At 36.1% G+C, this 23,030-nt stretch overlaps 2 protein-coding genes across 2 annotated transcripts; one reads left to right on the forward strand and one right to left on the reverse strand.

Moving 5' to 3' along the window:
• Positions 1-521: 521 nt before the first annotated feature.
• Positions 522-12,711, forward strand: sytl4 (synaptotagmin-like 4). Its single transcript, XM_048176268.1, has 17 exons — positions 522-727; positions 2,119-2,256; positions 3,957-4,172; positions 4,312-4,421; positions 4,652-4,766; positions 5,691-5,825; positions 5,910-6,006; positions 6,119-6,215; positions 6,724-6,824; positions 6,925-7,017; positions 7,230-7,408; positions 7,581-7,674; positions 8,106-8,267; positions 8,370-8,481; positions 8,567-8,675; positions 8,762-8,973; positions 12,083-12,711. Exons 2-17 carry the CDS (start codon positions 2,141-2,143, stop codon positions 12,223-12,225), a joined length of 2,091 nt encoding a protein of 696 aa, XP_048032225.1. The 5' UTR covers positions 522-727; positions 2,119-2,140; the 3' UTR covers positions 12,226-12,711.
• Positions 12,712-12,851: 140 nt separating this feature from the next.
• On the reverse strand, positions 12,852-22,286 carry srpx2 (sushi-repeat containing protein X-linked 2). Its single transcript, XM_048176270.1, has 10 exons — positions 22,039-22,286; positions 19,162-19,239; positions 18,887-19,078; positions 17,025-17,201; positions 16,763-16,886; positions 16,552-16,673; positions 15,969-16,148; positions 14,521-14,654; positions 14,309-14,430; positions 12,852-13,193 (listed from the first exon to the last, which is right to left on the reverse strand). Exons 1-10 carry the CDS (start codon positions 22,106-22,108, stop codon positions 13,013-13,015), a joined length of 1,380 nt encoding a protein of 459 aa, XP_048032227.1. The 5' UTR covers positions 22,109-22,286; the 3' UTR covers positions 12,852-13,012.
• Positions 22,287-23,030: the final 744 nt, after the last annotated feature.

The following is a 23,030-nucleotide window of genomic DNA, read 5'->3' on the forward strand; positions in this document are numbered from 1 at the left end:
ATACATTTTGTGTGCAAAAACAAAACAAAAAAAGACTATTCAATAATTTCTTCTCTTCCCTGTCATTCTCCTACGTAGTTGCCGTAGTGAGTATTTTAACGATGTCTTTGATGCCTTTCTGGACCTCAAAAGGTGCACGTTGCTGCCTATGTGTGGTTCAGAAACCATCGGATTTCATCAAAAATATTCTTGTTGCATTGCTCATAGTGTTCTTTTCAAAATCTTCAATACGAATGAACATACTATATATTTTTAAACTCTAGATCATAAATACGGTTAAAATATGATGAATTTTATGTTGCTTCAGTCCTGGTGTCCATTGTAGTGGATATGAAAAAATCTACTAAAGAACTGAGCAAAAACTTGTTTTTTAGACTCATTTGTACATTGGAGAAGAGGAAATATCAAGTGGATAAAAATAGTTTTGCTCAGTGAAAAAAAAAAAATCAAGTCTGAAGCTGTTAAAATCTTAAAACACTGAAGAGCAAAAACCTCGTTCACAGGAATATGTGATTTTTGTGCATTTACTCTCTGAAGCAAACGCTGACGTCTGCGCGCATCGTGGACGCGCACCTGTTGCATGGTCAGTTTCTCTGACGCGCGGAGCAGCAGTGCAGTGCCTGAAAACTTTTGTTCCGGGACGACGTTTGTTTGGCAAAGCTGGAAGTTAGTGAGCTCGCACGGAGAAGGAAACGAGAGAAAAAGTGTGGGGAAATCCTGCGTATTGGTAAGTGGAAATTTGAAAGCACATTTGAAAAGATTTTGGTAGAGATGTTATGGGTCTATTTTATATTTATGTTTTATATGTACTACACTGTTTGTTTATATTCTACTCTAGAATAACGCTTCCCTATACAACGATGTGCTTTATTTACTCTTAACATTTGCATTTTATTTTCCTATTCGTTAGTCATAACAAATTACTGTTTAATATTGGGCTCTTTTTATATGTAATGTTGGATTATTCAGTTAAGTGAATTTAATGTTATTGTTTGTGGTCCATGTGTTAGAGCAGCACAAATCCTTCAGATGTTTATCAGTATAGCTGGAGGAAGTTTCCATTCATTGTGGTTCTCACTTTAATCCTATTTTTCTCAAATATTTAAAGAATGAGGAAAAAGTTTCCCTCAGAGGGTCATTTGTTTGGATACAGACCAACCCTGGTTAATTGAAGGTTATTGAATATTTGTTTTTTCCTTTCTCACACTTTTTCCACCAGTTGAGCTAAAAGGGCATTTACAAGGCTCTTGGGTGCTATCATGTAATAATCATAATAAGTACCTCATTTTAAAAAAAGGTTTGCTAAAGATCTCCACCCATGGTTGTGTGTCCTTAGAGGGTGGTAACACTTGTGATAAGCTGACTGCATGTTGTTTTCCTCTTTTCCTGATGACATTCCAGTGCTCTGCCCCTTTTCCCAGGGTCGGTTGGCCTTTAGTTATTTAATCTCAAACAACCTAAAATTTATTGATTTGCTGTCCATAATGTTACCAGTGACAAATCAAAACAAGGTTCTCATGCTCTTTGGCCATGTCTTCCTACCTATTTTTTCCAAGATAAATACATTTGCTTGGCTTTAAAATGATTTATTAATGTTTATATGCCTATGCTTGATTTATGTGGTAGATGCAGGGATAGGAATATATCTGCTTCCCTGTTGTGATATTGGCATTGCCAGCCATTGGTAACCAACTAATTTGAATGTTGAGCTGCATGTCACAGTGTGTCCTTGTGCTTGTTTAATTACTCATCTCCTGCAGGGAGGTGCTGCAGAGCCTCTGACATACTGACACTGACAGACACTGCATGAAGGCACTGAGAAAGGTCACTGTCTTTATTTGTCAGTTCTGCCCTGTGTTCAGGTCTCTACCCTTTTTACAAACAGCAGGGCTTCCTTTATTTGTGTAACTCTCTCATTATATATATATCTCCTTCTGTTCATCTCTGAGAAGCAAATGACCTATTCTTGGTTGAGTGAGCTTGTGTGCAACACTGGTATGTTACTCAGTAAATGGTTGTATGTGGTTTTACGAGTTTCTGTAATTTGCATTTGTGTCGACATATATTCTGTTGACTTAATGCATCCAGAGTCATTTGTTTGTTTTTTTTATTCCTTAGAAGCAGGGCTTGACTCTTGAGGATGGTGCAGAACATGGAGATCAACGTGTCCTTCCTGACCGACTCAGAGCAAGAATTCATACTAGAAGTCCTTCGGCGGGATGAGGAGCTCAGGCGCTTGGAGGAGCTCCGTGTGAAGTGAGTGTCACTGTTCCCTCATCGAGAATCAGCCCTGTTCTAGAAATGCAGACTAAAATAAAACAATTTATTTCTTTAATTTTTTTATTTTTATTTTTATTTTAATTTTCGTGTTTCAAAATATCCTATATAAAGTGCAAAAGTGCCCACCCACTTTTTTAGCTATGTTGGTTCCAGAAGTATTTCTTCCATTCATTTCTCCCATTGGGATTTTTTTTTTTTTTTTTTTTAAAACATTGTTAAAGCGTTTATAAGCTATGAACCAAGCCAACCAGCTAGGAGGTGAAACATAACATTACAAACTTTGATTTGAAGCAAAAAAGAGAAAGAACTACAATCCCATGAAGCATTGAGTACAACATAATCCAATTAAAAACGATGTAGAAATATAAAACTACTCATTTAAAAATGTTGATTATCTCTATAGAAACAGTGTATTTTAAAGGGTTAGTTCACCCAAAAATGAAAATAATGTCATTTATTACTCACCTCATGTCGTTCCACACCCGTAAGACCTTCGTTCATCTTCGGAACACAAATTAAGATATTTTTCATAAAATCCGATGGCTCAGTGAGGCCTGCATCTCCAGCAGATTCAAAGCTTCATGACGCAGTGTTTTTAGATCACCCATCACTAGATATTGTTGAATAAAGTCGTTACTTTGTTTTTTGGCGCACAATTTTGTCACTTTATAACATTAAGGTTGAACCACTGTAGTCACATGAACTGTTTTAAACATGTCTTTAGTAGCTTTCTGGGCAATGTAAGTGTTAATTGTCCTGTTGAGATGCAGGACTCACCGAGCCATCAGATTTTATGAAAAATATCTTAATTTGTGTTCCGAAGATGAACGAAGGTCTTACGGGTGTGGAACGACATGAGGGTGAGCAATTAATGACAGAATTTTCATTTTTGGGTGAACTAACCCTTTAAGCTGATTGCAAAATATACATATACATACTTAAGTATTTTGAGAGCGTAGGGAGATCAACTCCATTACGTCAAGGGAGTAGACGAAGCTAAAGAGCTCTTTTGGAGCAGTTTGCTTGTTTTTGCTCTCTGATTGGTGGAAATTTCTACAGCATTATGGGTAATGTAGTTTTTCACCACAAATTCTACTGTTAAACACAATCATGCAAAAAATGAGTTGAAATAATGCGGGCTGATGGCTTTAACAGAAGCAAATACCATCGGTTAACAACCTTGTAGATCACAGTAGGGCTGACTAAAAAGGTTTCTAAGTTATCATCAAAAAATCAATTTCGCTATGGAAAAAATGAATGGAGTTTTTACTTCCAGAACCTGACTGTTGAACTCTATTGACTGACTGACTACTTAATTAATTAATTAATTAATTAATTAATTATGCTACATTTGCAGCTCTGTTCTGCTTTAGTGTTGTTGTTTTTTTTTTAACCATTCAAAAGTTTTGGTTAGTAAGATTTTTTTAAAATAAATGAATACTTTTATTCAGCAAGGACACATTCAATTGATCAAAAGCGACAGTAAAGACTTTAACATCAACAAATATTTATATCTTAATACAGCTTAATTTTTATTTTTATTCAATGTGTACTGCTAGAAAATAAAATCACACAAATCAGAAATTGGACCCTATTTTGTGACCTATTCATGGAAAGGATGTTGGTCAAGCAAATAATTCTGGGGAATAAATAAATGTTAATTTTTGTACTCTTAGGAAGCTGAAAGCTGAGTTGCTTGAAATCAGAAGAAAGGGTGCGAAACGTGGCAGTGGGAAATACAGTGAACGCAGCTGTGGCCGCTGCCAAGAGCCCATGGGCCTTCTGACCCGCAACGGTAGCCAGTGCAGAGTATGCAAACATCAGGTTTGCAGAAAATGTCTATCAGTTCGACCCAACGGATCTTTGGTGTGCACAGTGTGTGCCAAAGAGATGTAAGTGTGTACCCCATGCCTCCCAGAAACCCTATCATTAAGAGGCACATTAGACTGGAAAATGAGGTCCTTGCTTAATGGAAAAGGTTAATGTTTAACAGAAACTCAACTTCAGGTTTTTTTTTTCCTTTTCTCTCAGAGATCTGAAGATGAGCACCGGAGACTGGTTCTATGATGAGAGGGTTAACCGCTTCTCTGCAGCTCCAGGACATGACTTAGTCCGAGTTTCCCTCAGGAAGAGGCCTCTGAGTGAGTACAGGAAGCAGATGCCTGACAGTCTGATAGAGCAATGTGAACCTACTCTCTCTGTTTTTATAAAGGGTGGAAAGTAGATTTTCTTTGTGTGTGTTCACGAAGAGGAAAGGAAAGAGGAATAATTCTCTGGTTTACTTTAGAGTATAATGGCTGGCAGTGTTTTAAGATTAATCATTATACACCACTTACTTCCCCATTTTGAAATGTACATCTGTCTGTTCTAGTTAAAAAGCATGAGACAGCTGGGGAAAAACTGTTAAACAGAGCTGACTTGAATTCCAGCCAAACTGTACCAGTGCCCAAACCAAGACTAAAGGACGTCGCACTAGCAAATAAGAGGTGTGTCGTCATCGGCACTATTTATGTACTCTCATGTTTCTGCTGATCAAACAGTGTAATGTTATTCAGTGAAATATTTACTATTTCATAAAAATATTTACTAATTTCCAATGAACTCTTAAGCAATTTTGTTATATTACTCTGGTCTGTTAAAGGTCACACAGACTATTTCAGTGTTAATTATTCATCCTTGTATCATTACAAACCTGTAAGCTGTTATTTTTTTTCTGAAACACTCACACACACGTTGGGTTTTCATGTTCTATAGACATAATGATTTTTATATTGTACAGTCCCAACCCTCACAGAAACCTTTTTGCATTTTTACATTTTCAAACATCACTTAGTATGATTTATAAGATGTTTTCCTCAGGGGCACCAAAAAATGTCTCCACAAGGTCAAGGATTTCAGATATTGCCATCTTTGTGGGGACATTTTGTCTCCTTAATGTAGGGATTACCTGAACCCCAAATAACAATATATTTTAGAGATACATCACAGAGACTGTCAAGCTCCAATAAGTGCAGTTTTCACTTAATGGTATTTGGTTACGAGACACACAAAAGCAAATGCATGTCATAATATTAACATCCAACCTGTCTGATTTGAGAACTTATCAGTTAATATATTGCATGAGTCATATGGACCACTTTTATGGTGCTTTTAGCATCCTTTTTGGAGCTTGACAGTTACCATGACCACAGAAAGGAAGAAATCTTTTTTTGTGTGTTCCACTGGAAAAATAAAAGCATATCAGTTTGTAATGATGTTAGGATGCGTAATTTAAAAAGTTTTTATTTGCAAGTGTACTTTTCCTCCAGCCTTTTGATGCCAGTATCACAGTGGTTTAAGTGTTTGAATGTGATTTATTAGGATACCAGCTCTGACAAGCATCTGTACTTGACCCTGTGTCTTTCTCTCAGCTCACCTCTTGAGGCTTGTGAGGGATTTGATATGCGAGAGCAGCAACATAGCGACACAGAATCAATAGAAAAAGCCAGTCTAGGCAGTATTCGCACTGAGACTGATTCTTCCCACAGTAGCCCCCAAATGCAGAGGTAAGATTTTAGTCAGAAATACAGAGATTCATGACTTGAATTGATTCATGAGTAGTGTGATGCAAGCCTCTGATTTGCTTCTAGAAAAGAGGAAGTGACAGCGAAGACTAGTCCCACAGGCTCTGCTATGTCCATTCTGACAGCCCCCACTAACAGTGAAAGCACCTCTACCACTGAGACAGTAAGTGTTTATTCATACTTTACCCTGTTTAGCCATGTATTTTCTCTGTTCTAATTCTGCTCATGTGTCACCTATTCCCTTGAATTTTCCACCATCATCCCGTCAAAAAAAGGCCTCATTAATTTATCAGATGAATGCCTGCTCTGACTCCTTGCGTGACGTGGATGGGCTTTTTAAGAAAAGTGTCAGAAGAGTGCACAAACTGTCAGGTAAAGTTATGGTTTGAGTATACGCTACTACACTTCAAGTGTCTGGGGTCTGTTTTTTAAGAATTAAATAATTTTATTCAATTCTGACAGTAAAGACTGCTGTTTTAAACTTTCTATAAATCAAACCTTAAAAAATATATCATGTTTTCCATAAAAATAAATAAATAAATAAATAAATAAAGCAGCACACCTGTTTTCAGCTGTGATCATGTTGATAATTTTACAGCAAATCAGTATATGATTTCTGATAGATCATGTGACACTGAAGACTGGCGCAATGCTTTGCCATCACAGGAATAAATTACATTATGGTTATTTTAAATTATAATATTTCACATGATTAGTTTTTGCTGTATTTTTGATCAAATAAATGCAGCCTTGGTGAGCATAAGAGACTTCTTTTAAAAACATTACAAAAACTTAGTGACCACAAACTTTTGAATGGTAGTGTACATACATCTCTTTCTTCACTCTGGGTTTTAAATGTGCAAACACTGTGTTCTCATAGATGTTAAGCCAGCCTCCACACTTGATTTGCGTGAAGATGGAACAGAAAGCGCTGCGCCGTCTATGGGAGACAGAAGCAAGTCAGTTCCTGGCCTTAATGCTGTGAGTTAATTAAGTTCAAACCATTTAAAATTTTTGCACTGTATTCTTCACACCTGCCGTCTAAAGCGACTTGATTGGAATTCCTGAATTGTTTTATCAGGAGGATGATGAGGAGGATGAAGATATTGATAACTTGGTGAATATACACAGGCAGAAATTTGGCGATAGCTTGGGAAGTCTTGGAGGCTCAAGGGTAATCCACCTTAATTTAAATATTATTTTAATTATTAATATTATTACATTTTAAATAAATTATTTTTAATAATTAAAATGCATTAATCCAGATAAAATGCAGTTTATTTATTCATTTATTTTTAATTTAAATTTATTTTATGTACAAACTACATACAATTAAAAATTAGACACTTGAATATGCTGTGCAGCTATTTTTTTTATATTCCACAGACCACTCTTGGCAGTATGATGAGTGTGTACAGTGAAGCAGGAGACTATGACCGTGTGGAAGTGACTGGAGATATTGTCTTCTCTCTCAGCTATGATGAGCCCAGCCAGAGCCTGTCTATTGTGATCCATGAATGTAAAGGACTTGCTTATGCTGATGCAGCAAAAAAGAAGTGCAACCCGTAAGTGGGCCTCCTCCACACAGCCTATGAAGTGATTTCCTAAGAGGGTCTCGGTTCTTTACTGCCTTCCCAGAATACTAATTTTCCACCCATGAATCATTCCGTTGGGTTTCCCCATTACAGAGGGAAAATCATTCAGTTCTGAAGTCTGCTAAACTCCCCCTTTCCACAGGTACGTCAAGGCTTACCTCCTCCCAGACAAGAGCAAGAAGAAAACCTCTATTAAAAATAACAACATCAACCCCAGTTTTAATGAAACACTGAAGGTATTGTTTCAGTTTCTGTGAGATAGTATTTAAAAAAGTATCGTTTTAAATACATTTATTTCCCAGTTCCACTAAACTCCTTAAAATAACTATAAATTTTTTTATGGCTTGGAACAAGAAATACTATCAGAATCTGATAACACTGAGTAACACTTAAGTCTATATGCTGTGCTTTAATGGCAGGTAATTACAACACTGCACATTAACATCTAGTTTCGAATGGGCTTGATATTGACACAGAAGATAAGTACACTTATCAGGGAGTCACAGTGAGACAAGTTTTTACGCTTGCCCCATTTTAATCTAGAGTAAACAACATGTGCAGTTCACACAAACAGATTAAACAAACTGGTTAAAGCTCCTACATGACAGCCTCTTACTTTTAAAAAACATTTCATCTTGACAAGCTGTCATGTGCTTGTTTGTGTTAGTATTCCATCAGCCGCACCCAGCTGATGACTCGCACACTACAACTCTCAGTTTGGCACTATGACCGTTTTGGCCGCAATGTCTTTCTGGGTGAGGTGGAGATACCACTGGATAGCCACGACATTGACTCTGCACTTAAAGAGTGTATGGCTCTTACAGGAAAGGTAATACACTTTTATGGTTGTTTTGATGCCACAGACATGTCACTGTACAAAAGCTGTTTTGTTTAGTATTACCCTTACATTTTTTCCTGCGTGTCTTCATAGGCAGCTGCCCATTTAGCATCATCTCCATTCGATCAATACAAAGGAGAGCTGGTGATTTCACTTAAGTATGTCACAGCAAACAAGACACAGACAGATGACTCTAATGGAAAAGGTGAGGGCAAACACAGTTAACATCTCTATTAAAAATCTTTAGCTAGTGTTACATAGTAAATTATGCCTCTCTTCTCCAAAAAAAGGGAAAAAGACCAAACCCGCAGATGGTGCTGAGCTGCATGTGTTGATCAAAGAGGCCAAAAATCTGACAGCCATGAAAGCTGGAGGCACATGTGATTCCTTTGTGAAAGGGTTTGCAAACATCTGTTTCATTACCTCTACCCACGATTTAAAAGGACCTTGTTTGTTTATTTTTTGCTAATAATTCTGCCCCTTAGGTATCTGCTGCCATCAAAGAGCAAGTCTTCCTCAAAGAAGAAGACTCCGGTAGTGAAGAAGACAAAAAACCCAAACTACAACCACACATTTGTGTACAACAATATGAGTCTGGAGCAGCTGAAAGACATGTGTCTGGAGCTCACTGTCTGGGACAGAGAGACACTGTCCAGTAACGACTTCCTGGGAGGAGTTCGTCTCAGCTTGGGAGCAGGTAGGAGAATATTCATATTCCTTTGAGTAGAAATCAATTCAGAAGCCTTTAAAAGGTTGGTTCACCCAAAAATGAAAATTCTGTCATTGATTACTCACCCTCATGTCGATCCAAACTCACAAGACCTTCGTTCATCTTCAGAACACAAATTAAGATATTTTTGATGAAATCTAAGAGCTCTCTGAGCAATTTAATTACCACAATCAAGGCCCAGAAAGGTACTAAAGACATCGTTAAAATAGTCCACGTGACTACAATGGTTCAACCTTAATTTAATGAAGCGATGAGAATACTTTTTGTGCACAAAAACAAAATGACTTTATTCAACAATTTCTTCTCTCTCCTGTCAGTCTCCTACACAGCTGACGTAGTGAACACAGTGCAGCGCTTCCGTGTTCTATGTCAGAACGCCGACTCGCACGCGTCATGCTGCTCATGTGTACAGCGTCGGCCAACACTGAGCCGGCATTTGTATGTAAACACAGAAACGCTGCACTGTGCTTACTGAGTCAACAGCGTAGGAGACTGACAAGGAAGAGAAGAGATTGTTGAATAAAGTTGTTATTTTTGTTTTGTTTTCACGGACAAAAAGTATTCTCGTCACTTCATACAATTAAGGTTGAACCACTGTAGTCATGTTAACTACACTGCGTTCCAAATTATTATGCAATTGACATATCAGTAAGATTTCAGTACAATAAACATTCAGATTTTAATTTTTCTAAGAAAATGTTTGTTTGTTTATTTATCCATGTCTTTTTAGATAACTGGTGTCAATCTCAGACAAAATAATTTGCCAGATCTATGGAAACCCTACTTAGAGGTTGTTCCACATTATTAAGCAAGTCACAGTTCTCATGTAATATGGGGAGGAAGAAAGATCTTTCTGAAGATGAAAAGCATGAAATGGTGCAATGTTGTGCAAAAGGCATGAAAACAACTAATATTGTGTGAAACTGAAGGGAGATTATCGAATTATCATAAGATTTGTGAGTGATTTAGAGCACGGCAGAACTCGGTCAGATAAAGGCTTATTAAGGAAAGTTCCTGTCAAAAAAATTTATTGTATTAAAAGGGCAGCTATAAAAAAAGCCAGTGTTGAGCAGCAAACAGGTATTTGAAGCTGCTGGTGTCTCTGGAGTCTCAAGAAGCTCTCCATGCAGGCTGGCAGTTGTGCGTAAAGATGCATTTCAGCCACTCCAAACCAAACCTCACAAAGAGAAACATTTACAGTGGGTGTAGAAATACATTTTCAAACAGTTTTATTGCTGTGGTGTTTTTTTGCAGCATGGGATAGTGCATAGTGCATTGTACAATAGTGCATTGTACTATGCACTATCCTCCTTTTTATACCATAGCTGAAAATGGCCAGTTATGAACTCCACATATCTTGCAAAATTCATTTTAATACCCTCCATCTCACTTCCCAGTATTCCAGCCCAAATAATCACCCACCAGTTCCTTGCTGACGTTGCAGTCTTGTTGGAACGTGGTGGCCATTGACCAACCATCCAGAAATCCATCCATTTAGACCATCCATTGTAGTACGGCATTAGTCAGTGAATAAAACTATTTAAAAATTAGTCTTCATGTATTTCTACACCCACTGTAAATGTTTCTCTTTGTGAGGTTTGGTTAGTGGTGTCTAAAATGCATCTTTAAGCACAACTGCCAGCCTGCACGGAGAGCTTCTCGAGACTCCAGAGACACCAGCAGCTTCAAATACCTGTTTGCTGCTCAACACTGGCTTTTTTTATAGCTGCCCTTTCAATACAATTCATTTTTTTGACAGGAACTTTCCTCAATAAGCCTTTATCTGACCGAGTTCTGCTGTGCTCTAAATCACTCACAAATCTTATGATAATTCGATAATCTCCATTCAGTTTCACATAATATTAGTTGTTTTCATGCCTTTTGCACAACATTGCACCATTTCATGCTTTTCATCTTCAGAAAGATCTTTCTTCCTCCCCATATTGCATGAGAACTGTGACTTGCTTAATAATGTGGAACAACCTCTAAGTAGGGTTTCCATAGATCTGGCAAATTACTTTGTCTGAGATTGATACCAGTTATCTGAAAAGACATGGATAAATAAACGAACAAACATTTTCTTAGAAAAACTAAAATCTGAATGTTTATTGTACAGAAATCTTACTGATTTGTCTCTTGCATAATAATTTGGAACGCAGTGTATTTTAACGATGTCTTTAGTACCTTTCTGGGCCTTGACAGTGTTAATTAAATTGCTGTCTATGGAGGAGTCAGAGAGCTCTCGGATTTCATCAAAAACATCTTCATTTGTGTTCCGAAGATGAATGAAGGTCTTACGGGTTTGGAACGACATAAGGGTGAGTAATTAATGAGATATATTATTTTTGGGTGAACGAGCTAACCCCTTAAGGCTGATTTATACTTCTGCGTTGGACCTACACCGGAGCCTCTGCGCCGCAGGCTATGCGTCTGTTTTCATTTATACTTCTGCACCATTGTCCGTCAATGTACGCGTTCATGTTGAGTATCAAGGCAAAAGCCGAAGAAGCAGCTTGTCATGTACGTTGTCAGAGAAGCTTACAAATAGAAACGGCAGAGAAGCGGCAAATAGGTAATGACTTTCTTTGCAGTTTGACATCATGTGTCCCCTGAAACAGTGCGTTTTTCACTCCTATGGAAGTTGAAAACGCTCGCTCTTCTATTTCTCAGCGCCAGTTTTTTAACCTGTGGGAGGGGTTCTAGCAGACCAATCACAGTGCTTGCGGTCCGCGTAGAATTGATACGTTGTTACATGTTTGAAGAGGTGCACGTCAGGCTACGTCGTAGGCTACGCGTGGTAGAAACAGCCTACAGAAGTATAAATCAGCCTTTAGCATTGATTACATTTTTGGATTCACCAACTGTGGATACAAAATTAAGAAGTGTCACTGTAAGACCATCCAGGTGTTTTGATTTTTTTATTGATATTAATAAAACATTTGATAACATATACACTGCCATAAAAAGTTAATGTTTTTGAAAGAAGGCTCTTATGCTCACTAAGGCTGCATTTGTTTGATACAGTACAGTAAAAACTTTCTGTTATAAATATATTTTACATCTGATTTTTGCACAGTGACTATCAAGGAGGGAAAGGAAGAGTGGATGGCAAACTCCACAGGGGAGGAGATCTTGCTGTGGAAAAAAATGATGCAGTACCCCGACTCTTGGGCAGAGGGCACTCTTCCACTGCGCTCATCCATGGGAAAGGCCAAGTAAGGACATGGAGCAATACACCCCCAAGCCATTATCAGGACAGAGGTTTACACATTCCACAACGCTTGTGTGTTTCTGTTGCAGCTGTGCATCCCAGTAATATTTTAAAGACTTTTTATGGTAATCAATCTTTTATATTTTAAACTTTTAAGGCAGTTCAAAAATAATGATGTGGAAATATGCAGTGTAGATATGTTAATTATATTTATTTCCTATAAATGTTGCAGCTGAATGTATTTTCATATTCAACATCATTTGAATGCTGTTCTTACATGTACACATGAACCTTTGGACACAGTAAATATTTTAGTTTGAATAACACTTTGGTTTTAAATGTGCACTTGATGTATGGTCTAAAACGATTCACATACTTAAACACAATACATTTTAATGACATACTGCTGATTTACTCCATCGTGAGCACCTTCGTTCTAGGAGCTACATAAAAGTACTAGCATTTAATAAATATTAAATATTTATAAGAATCCACATTGTGTGCTGTGCACTCAATTATAGATGGTTAAAATTATTTTTCCTCAGAATATGGGTATCTTTTGGAACCCCACTTGGCAGTTTTCCCACTTGCAGATTAAAACCGGTTCCGTACAAAATCACATTTCCAGCTGTGATTCTCCATTAATAATGCCTACAATATGTAGTTTCAAATGATTGTTTGTCTAGGAAACAGGCTCTGGGGGTGCATGCATCCTGATGACCTACCGCTATAAGGAAAACTCCCACCCACAACATCACCATGCCCCACGTAGATCTGGAGTTGATCAGACCGAGATCAGTCACAGAAGTCCTTGTTCAACTCCAGTCTCTCTCGCTCCTCCTCAGTGAGGAGGTACTCCTCTACATATGAGTAGAGCTCATCAGAGGTGGTGGGGTTAACAAAGCGCTCCCGATCCACACCGTATTCATCCAGCAGCACCATGGTGAAATATGCTGTAGAGATATGCAGTGCCTGTCTGCAGACAAAAAACATATGCAAACATTTATTTCCCACTTCTAGATTGGAAACATACATTCATAGTACAGTGCATCAGCAAAACAATTTCCTTCAGTATAGAGTCACTGTTGATGCGAATCATGTGGCTTTTATAAAAATAAGACCAGGTTTTGAATAGAAATTAGACTGCCCAATATGTCTCTGCTGGAATATAAAGTCAGCGTGAAATCCAGTTTGCACCCCATTTTACTTGAAAGAGGATATACAATGACAAAACATATAATGGAGTCTTGATTGTATGAACTGGCATAGTGAAAATTTGGCATTACATGAGGAATTATCATGTACATTTAAAAAAGTAAATTCTGACCCCCCTCTGGATTATTACCCCCCTGAGTCCCCAGTATACAGAGACAGGACACGCTGAAGATGGACGCAAAGAGAGGAGAGCACAGAAAATACTGTTCCAGGCCCAGCAAGTTCACTGATTGCGATGCTCAAAATATTGGAAGAAAAATATAAATACTGAATTGGGGGTGGGGGTGTGTATGAATGTATCTCTGAAGGGAACTCTGAAGAGAACAGTTTTGATGGTATTTTCTTTTCCTCTACCTCTGTATAATGCCTATTAATCTAAGTAGTGTTTATAAGCGCAGCACTGTATCGCTAACCAAGGAAACACTATATCGCTGCTGTTACATAAGCGCCACCTACTGACAGAGAGTGAATTTGCATTTTCATTCAGTCCATCTGCTGTTTTTGTTTTGTGCAGGTGTTTTATGTTGCATTTTCACAAATCTGAAATTCTAAATTAAATTATATAATCAAATTTAAATAAAAAACAACTGCTCATGTTACATGTGTGTAGCATCTTTGTTTAGATTGTGATTAAAATGCAGTGGTTGCCTCTAATTTCAAATGGCTATAGAGATTTTTTTGTGTAAAGACATTTTGGGCTAAATAAATAAACAACAAATGAATTTCCTTAAAAAAAAAAAAAAAATCGGAATCAACCATGAAAAATCATGATTGGTGTATCCCAAATTTCATGCTGACTTTGTGTTTTGTAAGTTAGTTAATAGTTAAATATAATGGTATTTAACATGTAACTACTGTAGATACATAGTGAGTTACCTAAGACCCTCTATGACCTCAGGCTCTAGACGTCGTTCTTTGATGCGCCCCACTGCACGAGGTAGAGTTCCCAACAGCTCAATCACTGTCACATGTCGCATATCCAGACCACACTCAGCCTTCTGTTTCAGAACATTTCCACAATCATATAGTTGTGCACTCTTATTTCCTGTGTATAATGTTTGTTATAGCAAAGGAAGTATCTATTTTACCTGCAGCATCATGTTCTGAAGCCTGTAGTTCTGGTTAGCATTATCTGGAGTAGATACAACAAGAAGCCTTCTCTTTTCATAAAACTGGTCGAGCAGAGCACCGGCAGACCTGACATCTGTTTTTATGTCCATTACTACAAGAAACAAGCAAACATTTCACATAACAATTAGAGAAAAATGCTTGAAAATCAAATATTTAATATGTAATATCAATCACTATATATATATATATATATATATGTATGTATGTATATATGTGTGTGTGTGTGTGTGTGTGTATATATATACAGTACAGTCCAAAAGTTTGGAACCACTAAGATTTTTAATGTTTTTAAAAGAAGTTTCGTCTGCTCACCAAGGCTACATTTATTTAATTAAAAATACAGTAAAAAACAGTCATATTGTGAAATATTATTACAATTTAAAATAACTGTGTACTATTTAAATATATTTGACAAAGTAATTTATTCCTGTGATGCAAAGCTGAATTTTCAGCATCGTTACTCCAGTCTTCAGTGTCACATGATCCTTCAGAAATCATTCTAATATGCTGATTTGCTGCTCAATAAACATTTATGATTATTTTCAATGTTGAAAACAGTTGTGTACTTTTTTTTTCAGGATTCCTTGATGAATAGAAAGTTCAAAAGAACAGCATTTATCTGAAATACAAAGCTTCTGTAGCATTATACACTACCGTTCAAAAGTTAGGGGTCAGTAAGAATTTTTATTTTTATTTTTTTGAAAAGAAATTAAAGAAATTAATACTTTTATTCAGCAAGGATGCATTAAATCAATCAAAAGTGGCAGTAAAGACATTTATAATGTTACAAAAGATTAGATTTCAGATAAACACTGTTCTTTTGAACTTTCTATTCATCAAATAATCCTGAAAAAAAATATTGTACACAAATATTTTGTACAATTGTACACATTAAATGTTTCTTGAGCAGCAGATCAGCATATTAGAATAATTTCTGAAGGATCATGTGACACTGAAGACTGGAGTAATGATGCTGAAAATTCAGCTTTGCATCACAGGAATAAATTACTTGTGAAATATATTCAAATAGAAAACAGTTATTTTAAATTGTAATAATATTTCACAATATTACTGTTTTTTACTGTATTTTTAATTAAATAAATGTAGCCTTGGTGAGCAGACAAAACTTCTTTTAAAAACATTACAAATCTTAGTGGTTCCAAACTTTTGGACTGTACTGTGTATATATATATATATATATATATATATATATATATATATATATATATATATATATATTAATATAACTATTTATAAATTATTTCTACACTACTGTTCAAATGTTTGGGGTCGGTAAGATGTTTTTAAAAAAAATAAATACAGTAATTTATGTATGTTCTATTTTAATATTTGAATTTATTTATGTATTACAATAAGAAACACATAAGATAAACCACATACTCACATACACACTGAGCAGCTTCATCAGACCAGCTGCGGTTGAGCTGACAAACACGTGTCAAAAAACCTGTCCTTTCAAAGCCAGGATCACAATGGTATTCACATATAGCCCCAAAATTATTGCCATCAGATGAGCATGTCAGGTAGCCATGCATAGGTGGCTTTAGCTTTGGACACCTTCTCACTGAGGGAAAGAAAATTTCAGTTTAGGGAATAAACCACTGTATAGTACAACGAAATTGTATCTCACTGGATCTAAAGAAGGACACTAAAACTTTTTTTTAGTCATATTTTAATAATATTGATTATAGTTAAAGGGATGGTTCACACAAAAATGAAAATTCTGTCATAATTTCTCATGACTTTTTCCTCTGTGGCATACACAATTTAGAAAAATATCTCAGTACTTTTTGCCCATGTAATGAAAGTCAGTGAGGTCCATTATTTTTGTTCCACAGAAATAAGAAAGTTATACAAGTTTGAAACAACATGAGGGTGATTAAGTGATGACACAATTTTTTATTTTTGAGTGAACCGTCCCTTTAACACCGTGAAACAAGTAAATTACAGTTCTGTGCTGGCTTTACCTTCAACATGCACAGTAAACTTGCAAGTCGCTGTGTTGCCAGCTTGGTCATAGGTTTTATATCGAATTACGTGTATTCCTTCTGGAAAGTCGGATCCAGACTGCAGTCCATTTCGCAAGACCCTGATGAGGTTTGACATGAAGGTAATTTATAAGTAGCCTTTTTACAGTAGAGGAAGTTGGATGGCTTTCATAATTTGTAATACACATACTGTAGTGCTCTGTCAGCGGTATCCTTAGCCACAGGACGTTCCCAAGAAACCATGGCAGTTAGTTTTCCTGGTTCTGCTACCTTCACTCTGGACAAAGGACATTTCAGTTTGGGAGGGTCATGATCTGAAACAATGCAATTTTTATTAAATATTTTATTAAATATTACAACGTCTTCTCTGAAATTGGCCTAGATAATGACATAAAGGCATCTGACAACTGAATACATTAGACTAGATTTCCAAATCCATGACTTTACTGTACCTGCACACGTCGGATCCGCACCGCTCCATTTTCCCTCTTCTTGGCACATACGGTAGCGATCTCCCTCAATCTGGTAGCCTTCATAGCAGGTATAGTCACACCTGGAGTCTACCACAAAACCACGGGTGCAACTGTACATACCGTGGTCAATCAGAGGCAGAACATGACAACGCACCTCTGAGAAATTCAGACATAATATAAACACACAGTTCAAGTAAGAAAAGATTTTGTTAAGTACTCTGCAGCAGCTGTTTAATACATGTTTTTTTCTGAATCAAAGGGTTAGTTTCTGTGGCACAATTATTATGACATCTTTTAACCCTGATGCGGTCTTCGCATAAGGGACTACACTCGTGGTCTTCGGGGTCTCTGGAGAACCTGGCAACAAAATGCAATTTTGTAACAATATAATAGATTTTTTAAAAACCAATGTAATTTTACTCTGTTTATTAATGTTTTTACTCAACATTTGTGCAGTTTTTGGAGGATTTGTGATATCTTTTAAATTTATATAAATAAATTAAAAAATATTTTTTAAATAGGTTTTTATGCAAAAGCAGCTTTTTATGTAAAATTCACTTTATGAAAGGCCCAGATTTCTAACTTTCATTCATGGGGATAACATGGATAATTTGACATGGTTTAGTGTGAGATTTTTGCCCATCTTTTGGAAAATGCAGTTATAAAAGTAAAAAAAACACCTATAATTTTTACCAGTAGATGGCTGCAGAGCTCCACTATTTGCTATGTGCTATTTGAATGACTAAAAGACGTCTTTTCACAATTTTGTTTCAGTTGGATTCATATCTAAATGTTATGAAATCACAATTATAACAATAAAAAATACTTTTTACTAAGTTTAGCATTTTTTGTACTGAAAATAAATCAGTTTTTCAATAATATCATCAATAATTTAATCCACAGAGACCCCACTTAGAAACTGGACAAAATCCATTCTCAAAATCAGAAACAACGCACAACACACACAGACAGAAATGAAGTGGCACACTTCCAAAAATGCAAAAAACATCCCCAATACAAAATGGACATGCTCACACACACACGCACGCACGCACACAAAAATAAAAATTATTTATTTTATTATTTTTATTATAAAATTATTATTGAAAAACTGATTTTGCCCTGCACAAAAAATGCTAAACTTTGACAAAGTAATTTTTATTGTTATAATTGTGATTTCATAACATTTAGATATGAATCCAACTGAAAAAAAACTTGTGCAAAGATGTCTTTCAGTCATTCAAATAGCACATAGCAAATAGTGGAGCTCTGCAGCCATCTACTGGTAAAAGTTATATTTTTTTTTACTTTTAAAACTGCATTTTTCAAAAGATGGGCAAAAATCTTACACTTAACCATGTCAAATTATCCATGTTATCCACATTAATGAAAGTTAGAAATCTGGGCCTTTTATAAAGTGAATTTTACATAAAAAAAAAAAAGCCTGTAATGTTCAAGCATAAAATTTCAAAAAATATTTTTTAATTTATTTATATAAATTTAAAAGAAATCACAAATCCTCCAAAAACTGCACAAATGTTGAGAAAAAACATTAAAATTACATTGGTTTTTTAAAAATATATTATATTGTTACAAAATTACATTTTGTTGTCCAGGGTCTCCAGAGACCCCGAAGACCACGAACGTAGCTTTTTTTTTTTACACTAACATAAAAACAAGATATCACTCCAATTTTTTTTTATTTGTAGATCTTAAAAGTGTTAACCACCGTACAAAGTGTCATGCCATTTGGACAAAGAGAACATTTTTTTTAATTTGAGCAAACATCATTTGCGGGTCAAAAAGACCCCGAAGACCGCACAAGGGTTAAGTATACTTACTTCGACAGACAGCGGTTCCAGACCAGCGGCGATTGGGCATGCACTGCACAGATGATCGCCCCAGCCGTTTATATCCTCGATCACAGGAGAGCAAACAGCGAGTTCCAAGCGTGCTTTGGTAGCTTCCGCCTCGAGGGGAAGAACAGGACACTTCCCCGTGGGATAGCTTAAGTGTATGGCACCACTGCGGATCTGATGGCAAAGGAGAAAAAAAAAAAGGTTTGCATTGTAGCATTTCGCATTAGTCATAATGTTTCATTTGTAAGTGTACTTACGTTTGTAGTCCAACTGAGGGGTGTAGTAAGTCTCGTCCTCATGCACAACTTCATTGGTGTCATGGTGAGACGCTGAGCCTGAGAACAAACGTAAAATAAAACCTGAAGTAAAACTGGATTTTGGACTTTTCAAATAGTCACCTTCCAGTCAAAACATTGGCCAGAACATCACAGCAGCAAATCAGCTGCATCATTAGTATCCTGTGGTCCCAGCGCTAGAGAAAAAGATCCCCCACCACCGCTGTTTTTGTTTCCATGCATCACAACCACCATCATCATTCTTTCCTCTCTCTCACACATGATTTTTTCCAGTTTCACATACATAAACCTTTTTAAAACTCTTTGAGAGAACTTTTTTAGTCTATAACTATGAGCGTTCCCTAAAAATAAAGTGTATTTTTAAAGGGAAAAGCTAAAATAAGATTGTTAAAGGGAATATAAAAAAGCAACCAATCTTCAATACTATACAGTATGTATCAACATCACATGAAATCTAGGACATTACTGTTTCAAGCAATGCCAAAAACATGTTTGCCAAAAGGTGCTGCTCTCTGCACACAGAAAACTGAAGATTCAGCCAATTCAGGGTTTCCAAGTCTATGTTTACTGGATTAGGACCTTTGAAAATCATTTTATAGAGATAGTTTAACTGGGAAGTTTCTATGACAGGGGCTCAGTGTAATTTTAGTACTTTAGTATTTATACAGTATTATAGTACTTCTTAATGTACTATATAAGTATTTATTAATGGCACTAAAAATTTTCGAGAGAATGATTCAGATTTTATTATATTCAGTGTAAACGGCAATTGGTAATGGATAATGTCTTTATAACAAGGTCACACCAGTTGAGGCTTGCGCAGCCTGTATCTGTGTGAGACTCTCATGGAGAAATCAAAACAAATGAATGCAAGCACATGCAAAGAAACTCACAGAAGCTTAAAATAAACTGCAGTAATTTGCTTCTGCTTCTACCCAGCTTCTGTGTTTCCTCTGCAGGGGAAAGATGGATTTTCTTGATAGTGATTCCATTTGATTTTATTAGTTGAATTTATTGATAAAATCTAAGAATTTGAAATGAAAGGTGACCAAAAAATATACTGATTTAAGTAAGTAAGAGCTGATAGAACAATGATAAGAATTTTGCTCCAGAATAATTTACATTTATATATATATACACACACACACACACACACACACACACACAAATCTAGACAAATCCGCAAAAAAAAAAAAAAAAAGAATTATGGACAAGTAACTTTTTTTATTGAGACAAATGAATGAATGATGAACAGGCTTAATGTTGTGCCCTGCCATGCATAAAAAAGTTTTAAAATTCCCACATATTTCCAGGTTATCCATGACTGTGAGAACCCTGCAAGAAGGTAGTAATTACCTTTTAAGCTTAATATTAATATTAAATTATTAAGTTTTCGACCTGAGACATGCCGGGATAGACTCCAGTACATAGGACAAGCAGGTATAGAAAATGGATGGATAATTATTGAGTTATGGTAGTATTCTTGCAACCAATAAGAACTCAATAAGTAGTTCAATGTACTCTCTCTGATCCCTATAAATCACCATTTTCTTCTACGTGGTAAAAACCACATGAGACATGTCTGAGCAAAAGAAAAACTGAATCTAACCCAGTTATGTATATGGAAAGAGGATAACAGTATGCAAAGATGTTGCCAGGCCTCGAGGGATATCATTTAAAATATCCATCCATCCAATTTCTAAACTGCTTGTCCTATGTTGGGTCGCCAGGATGCTGAAGCTTATCCCAGAGACTTGGCCATAGAGGAAACACCCTGGACAGATGGCCAGATTTTAAAGCTGCAGCTGTCTACAGTCTAAAAAGTTGTACCATACCAAGACTGTGACTCAACATTTGTCAATAAATGACTGCCTTACACTACCTGGAAAACATTATGTAGCGGTCCTCAAGGGAAACTTTCCAAATTGTGTAAGGAAAATGTTGTTCTCATTTTCGCAAACTATCTGGAACTGTGCAGAAAGCCAAACCACTTTACTCTTTTAATCACATAAAATACATAAATATGCTAACTCTGACAATACATATTTATGAGCAGGCCATTTGTTTTGGTAAATCAGTTCACTTGCATTGCAAATACATGGCAAGAATGTATTATTATTATTATTATTTTTTAGTATTTCTTGTTTTGTCCCCAAAGTGGGACAATTAACCCATAGGTGACAGTTAAAGTTCAGGTCAAATTAGGGCCCTGTCACAGATGGTGAGCTCACACTCAGTCATTTACTGGGTCACTGGGTTATAATTACAACTGCTTAGACAGTACATGGACATCATACATCAAATAGTGAACATGTTAATCATATGTTTCTGGCTTCATTAAACGCTTAATGGATGAAACAAAGCATGTTTATGTCTATGTTTTGTTAAAACTGCTCATTTGACCAAGTACGTCAAAATTTCTTCCACTCCTCTGGAGTCTGAATCATGATTCTGAATCATCCAAGAAAACTAGTGCGCAACTGAATGACAATGGAGCTTTGATAATCAATAGCCTGAGGGAAAACAAGCACGGCTAAAACACATAAATAAACAGACAACTTTTAAAAGTTATTTAGTTTGACAATTGAGCTTGCATACTACTATACAATTCGTTCCTAAAAGCTAAAATAAAACCTCAATTTCCCCACTATAAGACCTAGTTCGTAACGTCAATGCAAAGGTAAACAAAATCACAGTTGTTCTTCATTTAAACCCCATTGCTGCTTAACAAAATACATGTTGAGAAAGCCTAAGTTATGTACAAAAATAACTCTACATTGATAAATCCACTTATTCGATTATTGTTTCGTAAAGAAAGAGAAAATAAAGATCTCTTACCTTCAGTGGTATCACACAGAATCTGATAAATGATGCACAATTCAACAAAAAGAGTAATAAATTTGATCATTGCATTGGATGTCAGATGGAAATATGAATATAAATGTTAAAAGCAGATCTTTACTTGAGAAATATTCTGCTATTTCCAAAGTAATGGTTCGGATAACTAACTCTTGACAGAGTTTAGTCTCGAGCAGTGAATCCAACGCAGCCTTCAAGAGACTGTCGTATCTACTGTATCAGCACAAATTTCTTCCACTAGTCGGACTTGCAACTCTTCTGTGTGTGTGTTAAGCATTTGGACGGATGATGGCGCTGCTGTTCAATAATATTGTTTCTTGAGGTTGAAAACATTACCAGACAAATTAGGTTGGCTAAATGTTTGGTCATTTCATAATTGAAAAATGTGTTTTCTCCACGCTGTAGTTAGAAATGACAGAAAAAAAAAAAAAAAACATACCTCAGGGACGGTAAAATAAAGCAGTTCAAGTTTATAGGGTAAAATATATCGTTTTTATTGTGAGTAAACAAATAAAACGAGACCCTTGAACTGAGACAGTGGCATGTTGTGTCTGGTGTTTTTATGATCGAATTTAATAATTATTATAATTCATGGAGTTATTATTTACTAATTTCACGAAGTAGATACTTTTCAAACATCTTCATTACCTCAACATGCAGTCTCATACATACTCATCAGGCAGTAATCTCCTCTTCACACCTGAATCGGTTGAATAAGTGAACGAATTCTGTATTTAGAATAATCGAATTAATGAATAATAAAATGACTCGTGTCCTGCATACTTATATTTTTTGTAGTACAAATAATGTGAAATGTGAGTCATTAGTTGCGTGGAATGTGTCACAATTCTGTAAAGGCTGATGTCATATCTGCCTTTGAAGTAGAATTCTGGAACTGTTAAGTGTTCGATTTGGCACAATACTCTTAAGATACAGTCACTGGTCACCACCTACTGGCGTAACCAGTAGTG

This window comes from Megalobrama amblycephala, linkage group LG23 (assembly GCF_018812025.1).
Source record: "Megalobrama amblycephala isolate DHTTF-2021 linkage group LG23, ASM1881202v1, whole genome shotgun sequence".
Classification (NCBI taxonomy): domain Eukaryota; kingdom Metazoa; phylum Chordata; class Actinopteri; order Cypriniformes; family Xenocyprididae; genus Megalobrama; species Megalobrama amblycephala.